The sequence below is a fragment of the Mchenga conophoros genome, linkage group LG11 (assembly GCF_057382185.1).
Source record: "Mchenga conophoros isolate Kocher_MC1m ecotype Shallow Benthic linkage group LG11, M_conophoros_male_GT1.1, whole genome shotgun sequence".
NCBI classification, from domain to species: domain Eukaryota; kingdom Metazoa; phylum Chordata; class Actinopteri; order Cichliformes; family Cichlidae; genus Mchenga; species Mchenga conophoros.
Window position 1 is genome coordinate 12766907 of NC_140536.1, and position 9432 is coordinate 12776338.

The window sequence follows — 9432 nt, forward strand, 5'->3', positions numbered from 1 at the left end:
CGTATCAGAACAAATGACCAGATATCCTCCAGCTTCTGTCTCCTGAGGGGCACCAGACAGGGATGCCCACTCTCCCCTTCACTTTTTGCAATTTTTATCGAACCTCTAGCAGCAGCATTTAGACAGGCTACAACAATTAAGGGCATAAAATGTAAGAGCATAGAACATAAAATCAGTCTCTATGCGGATGATGTGTTGCTTTTTCTGCAAAACACACAAACCAACCTCTCTGAGGTAATTACTCTAATAAACTGGTTTTCAAGAGTTTCAGATTATTCAATTAACTGGCCAAAATCTACAGTTCTTCCCATTAACTGCTCCTTCCATAATTCTTCCTCTGCCCCACTACAATCTGGAAATATTAAATATTTAGGTATTAATATCTCTCCTAAGCTTTCAGACTTAACTAAACTAAACCACATCCCACTTCTAAAGAAAGTAGAAGGCGATCTGACTAGATGGAAATCTTTACCCATATCACTCATGGGAAGGGTCGCCACTATAAAAATGATGATCTTGCCAAAAATAAATTACTTATTTTTGATGATCCCTAACAAACCATCACAAGATTGGTTCAGATCTCTGGATTCATATATTTCCAAATTCCTTTGGAAAGATAAACCCCCGCGTATCAGTTTAAAAACGCTACAAAGAACCAAGGATAGAGGAGGATTAGATCTGCCTAATTTTCACCAATACTTCTTAGCCAACAGGCTTCAGTTCATCTCAGAATGGTTAAAACATACCTTCTTAGATGAGCCCTGGCTAGATGTTGAACAGGCACTATGCAAGGATCTAGAGATTTCAGACCTACCATTTATTAGCTCAAACATCAAAAGACATGAATGCTTTAAAAGTATCAACATCATCTTTTCTCTGACAGCATGGTGGGAGTTTCTAAAAATAACGGAGTCTTCATTAATCCCATGCAAACGTACACCTATCTGGAATAACCCTGACATATTACAAAACAATAATATGATTAATTTCCCAGAATGGAGTTGTAAAGGAATTAAATACTTAGAACATATATTAGAGGGAACAGAATTTATTCCATTTGACAGACTAGTTGCACAATATGGGATCAACAAGAAAAGATTTTTAGAATATCAACAAATTAAATCCATAGTAAAAAAGAAATTTAACCTCAGTCAAGTTGAATTACAAACACCACTAAGTGCGGCACATTTCCTTACTCTTAAATCCCCCAAATTATTATCTAAAATATACAGAACACTTTCTAAGTTAGATGAATCAATATCCCTTCCTATTGCAAAGTGGGAAGCAGATTTATCAGTCAGCTTAGACCAAAACTTCTGGTCTCAGGTATGCTTAAAAACCTTTAAATTGATTAAAAATCCCATTTTGCAATTAATACAATACAAAACACTACATAGAGTGCACTATACAGGTCATTGGATGTTCAAGATGGGCTTTACATCTTCCAACAACTGCTCACACTGTCAAGGCAATACACCAGACAATTATATCCACACTCTTTGGTTCTGTCCACCAGTGCAGAAGTTTTGGCGCGAGATATGTGAAGACTTATCAAAGTGTCTGAAATGTAACATTCCAACCTCCCCTTTAGTATGCTTGTTGGGAAAATTGGATGAGGTCACTACAGAAACTACTACAGTCCACATGGTTTTCACTGCCCTATGCATCGCCAAGAAAACGGTCCTCATGAACTGGAAAAATAAAAATAATCTTAATTCTAGCCAATATAGAAACTTCTAATGGATCACATTAGTCTCGATATAGCCTCTGCCACCACATTAGATCAATCCCTCTGGGCTCCATTGATCGGCTCCATCACTTAGCGGGGGTAGGGGGTCGTGGTTTGGTCCTGCCTCAGCTACTGTGGTTAATATGGAGTTGGGACAGGCTTAGGGCGCCTGGAGGACCCCTAGAGACATTATCCCTGGAGGGCTTAACCCGGGGGTTGTGTTCATAACCTGGTTAGTGGCTCTGGTCGCTCTTAGAGGTTGTTCTCCTCGTGGCTGCGTGCAGCGGGGCTGGAGGATGGTCTGTACTGGTGGACGTAGGTTACTGGCCTGGTGGCCTGGCTGCCCCTGAGTGGATCCGGGGCAGGCGTGGGGGTTTGGGGTTCGGGGGTGCTTCGCCTCCGTGCTGGGGCTCTGGCTGGGCCTTGGGGGCTTCGGTCCTCGTCGGTGTGTCACCGAGGTTGTGAGCGGGTGGGTGCACGGGGACTCAGCCCTGGCGCAGGGGGCCTCTTGTGCATCGGCCTAACTGGGGGGCTCTTCAACTGGCGGGGAGGTTGTTCCATCCTTGCAGGAGTCCACTCTGCAGGTGGGGGAGAGACATAAGAGAGGTGGAGAATAAACTTAACCTGGGTGTCTGTAGTCTTGTGTAGTCTGGGAGACGATTGAATGTTGGGGTGGGTACAGTTTCCTCTGCGGTGGGGTAGGGTGGGCTGCCCCGGGTCCTGTGGGGCTTGGCAGTGCTACCGTAGGCCCCGGTCTGGATGGACCTGGGCTCCCTTGCCTTGGTGGGTACCAGAGGACGAGGGTACCTACTGGGGTCAGCGGGGGAGCTGGCCCTAGGGAGGGGCATCCTCCCCTCCCTCCTTTTCCTCCCCATCCCTGGCTACCTCCCTCTTCCCGCTCCACCACACTCACCCACACAAGTAGGTCCTTGGGGTGCGGGTGTGTCACAAGGGTGCAGGGGAGACACCTGCTGCTCTCTGGCAGCAGCACCATGCTCTCCCTTGTTTTAAATGCACTTTAGAACAACACGCAGCAACACTACACATGAGCGGGAGGAGGGAGGTATGGGGTCTTCACACACCCCCGTTCTCTGCTAGCCATCGGGGCGGGGGGGCTGGGAAGAGATGTTAGCTGTCCGATTGGCCTCCCTGCTGCTGCGGAGCCTGGGACGGTCTGCTTGCCTCCACCCCGGGGGGAAGGGTAACATCCCTTGGGTCTGGGTTCTGTTTCCCCCTCTGGGGGCGAGGGTACCTGGACCCGGGGTATAGAGTATGTTTGGGGAGTGTGATTGTGTGTACATGTCCATTTATGTCAATCCTTACGTTGGGTGAGTGCTGAGTGTTTGTATATGTGTGCATGAGGGTGGGAATGCATGTTTGTGTCTGTGTGTCTGTGTCTATTTGTCAGGTCGGGTCTTAGACTCCACCTCTCTGGGAACTCCCAGGCCCTCCAAGGCCTATCTCCCCTCACCACACTCCCTGCCGGTGACTGATGCCCTCATGGGTCGGTGCATTGGTGGTTCTTGGTGTCCGGGGCTGGGTACTGGGTATGTACCGGCTCACTCCCGGTGGCTACTTGGTAGGGCCTGGCGCCTGTTGCTCGGTCAGGCCTCCTCCTCCTCTGGGCCTGCGGCTCGGTGCACTCTGGCTCAGCTGGCTGCCGGCAGAGCCGGCGGGCACGCCGGTGCAGCCCCCTCTAGCTTCTGCTCGGTTAGATTAATGCGATGCTGTTGTGTTTAGTATGCTGGTTGGGTTTTTTTTTTTGCTTGTTTTCTATTCTTCTTCTCTCAACAGGTGATCCAGGAGATTTTTTTCTCCCCCCTTTTCTCACTGTCCCTCTCCCCTTCTGTTTTTCTTTTCCTTCCTCTTTCTTTCTCCCTTTCCTGTCCCTCACTCATGTCTGTCCCGTCTGTAACATCTGAAAATAAAATATAATAAATAATAAAAACAAAGGTCAGTCAAATGGACCAATACGGCAATGCCACGATGATCCATTTGGCAAAGTAAATCCATTGGGTATCCTTGTTGGTCTTCAGACAACAATTCTGATGGCTAAAGAACCAAATAGGACAGGCAAAAGAAAAGAAAAAAAAGAATGACAAATTTTTCGGGTTTTTGTAAAGACAAACTGCAAAGCTGAGTCTTACACATCCATGACCAGGGTGCATTTGTGTGAAAGACCCAGAGGAGCTCAGATATGTTTTTCCCCACAAAAAAATACTTCAGGAACCAGTGATGCTATATACTCTGAGCATGTACTATGGTCAATGTAACCTCTATGAACCTTCATGAACTTTAACTAATTAAATTCAGAGATTAAAAAAGTAACCACATTGTTTATAATAATATTGTAATGTTCTTAAAATAAGTGTAAATCAACATCTGCAACATTTCCAGTCTAATATTTTCCTCCTCAGACTCATTCTAACACAACAATACGCTTTAAGACACCACTTAGCAATACTTGGCCAGCTACGCCACTTAAAATCAATATTTAATATGAAATCATTTCCAAATACTAAATCTTTAAGTGATGCCACTTTAAAGAAAAAAGTTATTCATTTTTCACTATAGTAGATTCCAAATAACACACTGTGGTTGATGATGGAGGTTTTCTGCTTTCTACCAGAGCTCCATCTACAGTGTGCTGCTTGACCTTTATGCATATCTGCAAATCTCAGGAAAGGAGGCAACTCTGTTACATTCACTGAGATCAGCAGACGTTTAGAGTTTGAGAGTCAGGCTGCTGTGTTAACATTAATAAAAATAAATGAACCTACTAAAAAAGCCTTTTCCTGCTCCTTCTCTATCTCCTCTGTTAAAACCCTCTTTGCTTCCACTGGTTCATTCAACTCGATTGTTTTTACATCCTGCTACTACCAGTCCAACTATTTATATTGGGGCGATCGTGGCTCAAGAGTTGGGAGTTCGCCTTGTAATTGGAAGGTTGCCGGTTCGAGCCTCGGCTTGGATAGTCTCTGTCGTTGTGTCCTTGGGCAAGACACTTCACCCGTTGCCTACTGGTGGTGGTCAGAGGGCCCGGTGGCGCCTGTGTCCGGCAGCCTCGCCTCTGTCAGTGCGCCTCGGCAACCTTCCAATTACAAGACGAACTCCCAACTCTTGAGCCACGATCACTTCTGAAGGCTGATTCATGTGTTGAAATTGATTTAGAAGCAGTTCTGAGCTCAGGAGCTGCTTCATGTTTGAATCTCAGATCCTCATTTTATGCAGCAGCGCCACCTACTGCTCAAAGCAATGAACTACCAGATGAGGTTGAATATTGTCTCCTTGGTCTACACACCTCCATGTTCACTGAGCTGTGTGCTTTATCACTACTCTTTCACCCTCTTTTACACATGAACACAGTGACAGACCTGAGTCTGAAACCAAGTACCAATGAAAAGGAACTCTTGATTAAAATGACTTAGAATATTTTTTTTTTTTTAAAACAAGAACTTCACACTGTGATAATAAAACACACCATGACTTAAGTCTGATATGCAGATTCCTGTGCTTTCGCAGCAAAAACCATGATGCTGCTTTACTTTGAATATCCCAGCTGCTTCTCTGCTCCAATGACCAAATGTATTTAATGTGCACAAATCAAAGTGAGAACTGCACTTCAAGACTGTACATGATGGAATTCATGTTATTAGTGATGAATAGGACTCACCCTGCAGCAAAGGTGCAGAAGCTACAGGGGGCTGCAGTAATGTGTCTGCAGGCTGTGCTGGCAGCCAGCTGCGGCAGAGTGCCGGGCCCAGCCACGCGAGGTATGAGGGCCCCCTGCCTTCTGGTAGGGGCCCGACCGAGCCACGGGCGCCAGGCCCCACCAAACAGCCACCGGGAGTGACCCAGTACATACCTAAGTGCCCAGCCTGGACACCGAGAACCACCAACGCACCGATACCTGAGGGCATCAACCACTGGTATGGAGTGTGGTGAGATCGGCCCCACACCTGGGGGTAGCCTGACATAGACTTAGAGAAACAGGCTCACACAGACACAAACATGCATTCCTGCCCTCATGCACACATTTACAAATACTCAGCAGTGTGTGAAGCACTTTGCTATGAATAATTTCTGCATGAAACATGAAATCCAGACTAAATGCAGATGCAGAGCAGAAAGTAGACACAATGATGGACTTGTGAAGGTTTTTTCCCGGCAGCTTATTAATGAATGACCGATTGTTAATAATGTCTCTGTTTTTTTCTTTAAAGTAGACCAAATGTCCACCTGTTGAAATGTCACTTAATACCTTTTATTCACACAGCCTCCACTGGTGAAGTAAATTTCCTGATATGCTAAGTATCAAGTATTTGCATGTACTTGGATGCACACAGAATGTAGTTTGAACATGGTGATCATAACAGTCGTGGTATGTTCTCATCTGCAAATCAGATGTAAAAGTCTGGGAATGCTTTGCCTACTGAACATAACAGCCTCACTCTGAGTGTAAACAGGAGAAATGAATATTTTCATGTTTTCTGCTATGAGGGAAGTGACAGAAATACAAATCCAGCTCTGACTCAGAGAGGGGATCATATCAACATCAGTGTGTCTACAGAAAACTCCAGAGTGAGGGTAGAAGTCTTTTCTTTCTCTTATTAGAGGACACATTTGTGCAAAGAGTCTAAAGTAAAGATGCTGTGGAGTCTGTTGTTCATCACTTTGATTGGTAAGTGGATCATTTGATGTTCCTGCCTGGCACAGTGATGTTTCAATGATCGTTATAAAGAATGAAAAAGATCAAATATAACAGTTCAGTTTTACTGTGAGTTGATCCAAACTGCTCGATAAAGCAAAAGTCGTTTCATTTAGTTTAAAGAGGATTTGACTTTAGTAAAGCCAGTTTCATTTCTGAGTGTTGAAGGATGGTTTACATTCTGTGCTTTCTGCTGTATTACCAAACAACAATATCAGAGCTGGCAGTAATTCACTCATTCTTACATCGTTCTCTGAAACTTCACAGGAAGATCAACTCAACAGGATCCAGGTAAGAGTGCATTTCTAATCAGTTTCTTCAGGTTATATCAAAAGTATGATGGTGCTTCTGTTCTGACTATACTTATTTGTAAAGTATTTAATTTTATGCCTTTTAAATTATTTTTATATTTTATTTTTCAATTCATTTTTTTACTTATTGCATCACAGTAGACGTCATATCTGTGGGAATGTTTCATGTGGGGATTTTCTGTTGGACTGAAGCAATTTTACAAACATCTGTATAAATATATGTTATAAATGTAAATTTATATTGAATTATGTTCTATGATATGTGATCAACGTGATTTAGAAATAAGTGCTTTGATAAACGTGCAGTCTTTGATATGTTTTGAGAATCAAATTATTCATTTCATAAATTCTGATGAATTTTTATTCACTAACTGCAAAACTATTCAACATTTATAATGTAGTGAGGCTGCTTGGAAATAACCTGTGTGTGTGTGTGTGTGTGTGTGTGTGTGTGTGTGTGTGTGTGTGTGTGTGTGTGTGTGTGTGTGTGTGTAATATGTTTGCCACAAAAGATTTAGTCAGATCATGAAGTCATAATTCAGATTCATTATTTAGGAGTGAAAAGGAGATTTTTCCTAAAAAAAAACACTAGAAGACCTGGTCTGAAGTATTATTGCCACTGACATTGTTTCTTGTCTTTTTTTATTTTTTTTTACTTTACTTTCAGTTACATCATCAGGATGTAGTCCAGGATGGGAAACTATCAAACTGGATGACAAAGTGGCATTTCAGTCTTCAGTCTACACAGTAAATGGTCTCAACTACACTGCTGACAGAGCTTTGGACGGAAATAAAGAAACATGTTCTAACACTGTAGGAAACCAGCCCATCAGCTGGTGGACAGTTGACTTATTGGGTCTATATGAAATTTCCTGCATCAGCATTTACAACATAAATCAATCATACAATGTCGATCTAAGAGACGCTCGCATCCTCATCGGGAACTCATCTGAGAGAAATGCTGCTGACACCACTGAGTAATACCTTCATCTTACTTTGAATCATTCTGTTCTCAGTCAGGCTCCAGCATGTCCAATGTTTTTAGATAATTTTATGAACATTTAAGTGCATTTAAACCCAGTAATACAGTAACAGAGATAAACCTGTATCAGTCCTATCAGATGAAATAGGAGGTCTAATATGGTGTGATGTGGTTTGGAGTAATAATCAAGTATATGTGAAGAATATAAAATCTTTATTTATTCTCATTTTCCTTTGTTGTTTATTTGTAGGTGTTTTCCTTCTTTCTAAAATGTTCTCAGACAGCAGCTCACATTTATTATCCAGCTGTTCGACTGTCTCCACTGTTTACAGCATGATTTAATCAAACAGAGCCAGAAACTCTTTCTGTACATCTGTCCAACCTTTTGTCTTTGTTTACAGGTGTGCAAGAATCAACACAACTACTAGTGGAGAAAATAAAACATTTAACTGTGTAAATGGACCAAAGTGGGGGCGTTATGTAACTGTGTACAAAGACAAACCAAAGCTTGTGATTCTGTGTGAGGTGACGATGAAAGGCAGAAAAAAAGGTACAATAAAACATTCTTACCCACTAAGTTAACTGGTCAGTCAGTAGAGTCAATATAAATGTGTAAATGTTGACAGTAAGAACTATGTGCTTGAATCAACGCAGCATGTTAGACACTCAGAAACACTGTTTGGTTTGATGCTTCTAAGTTTCATTTTCTTGATGTTTTTCCTTTTAGAGCCCTTTAAACTGATTAAAGAGAACAAGACATGGGCAGACGCCCGGTACCACTGCAGACAGGAACACATGGATCTGGTTTCCATCCTTGATAACAAGACCCAGGTCTGGGTTGGGTTGGAGGCTCAGAAGGCTGACACTCCCTTTGTCTGGCTGGGTCTTCAATACATCTGTGGCTTCGACTTCTGGATCTGGGTCAACGATCAGTGTGTATTTTTTGATCAGTGGGCTCCAGATGACACAAGAACAGCAGTCTGTGGCATGAACACTGCCATGAATAAAGGTGGGAACCATTTGTGGTACAAGAAGTCTGTTTATGATAAATATAATTTCATCTGTGCAGTGTAAGAAGATCCATGGGTTGGTTTTGTTTATTCAGTTAGACAGGTGTCAGTAGTGGCTTGTTGGGTTGTAGCAAACTTTCCTCTAATAAATCAAAGGTGATGGGTTCAGGCTCAGTGTAGCAGGAAGATAAACAGTGGAGAAATTAAGCAGAACTTTTCTATTAACACTCAGAAACATGTTATTATTATAAATTACTTTTGATTGTATTTCATGATACACTGATATGATGATTATATGACACTTAAAAAACTTAAGCATTTAGTGTTTTCTATAATTTTAAATTGACATATATATATATATTATTTCCTTTAGTTGTAAATGGATCGTTGGCCTTTGAATTGTTTTACTCGCGTCTCTCATGTTTAAACCTGCTGAACAAATAAAACATAAACTGGAAAACAAATGTTTGTCAATTCAGTTTATTTTTGTTGGGATGTTTGTCAAGTTTACAGACATTCAGTGACTGTGTTTGTGTTTCAGATTGTCTCCTTTAAATTCACTAAATAACTCCATATATGATTTTTACACTGTAAAATGCTTGTTTCAGTTAAAATGGTCATTTGCACAAAAGTGTCTTTTTAATGTTTTCAAATGGAGACAGTTCAGTAACGACCACCACCTGATGACCCTT

General features: G+C 42.2%; 1 protein-coding gene across 1 annotated transcript; it reads left to right on the forward strand.

The window, feature by feature from the left end:
• Positions 1 to 6240: 6240 nt before the first annotated feature.
• Positions 6241 to 9060, forward strand: LOC146563695 (uncharacterized). The gene is made up of 5 exons (XM_085290298.1): positions 6241 to 6410; positions 6705 to 6728; positions 7416 to 7725; positions 8132 to 8280; positions 8458 to 9060. Exons 1-5 carry the CDS (start codon positions 6377 to 6379, stop codon positions 8802 to 8804), a joined length of 864 nt encoding a protein of 287 aa, XP_085146424.1. The 5' UTR covers positions 6241 to 6376; the 3' UTR covers positions 8805 to 9060.
• Positions 9061 to 9432: the final 372 nt, after the last annotated feature.

What these genes read in the sequence shown, in the direction of transcription:
- LOC146563695 (XM_085290298.1), top strand. Translation starts at nt 6,377, where the DNA reads ATGCTGTGGAGTCTGTTGTTCATCACTTTGATTG. An exon ending in AATGCTGCTGACACCACTGA is followed by an intron (nt 7,726 to 8,131) that starts GTAATACCTTCA and finishes CTTTGTTTACAG; the next exon opens with GTGTGCAAGAATCAACACAA. An exon ending in GATGAAAGGCAGAAAAAAAG is followed by an intron (nt 8,281 to 8,457) that starts GTACAATAAAAC and finishes TTTTCCTTTTAG; the next exon opens with AGCCCTTTAAACTGATTAAA.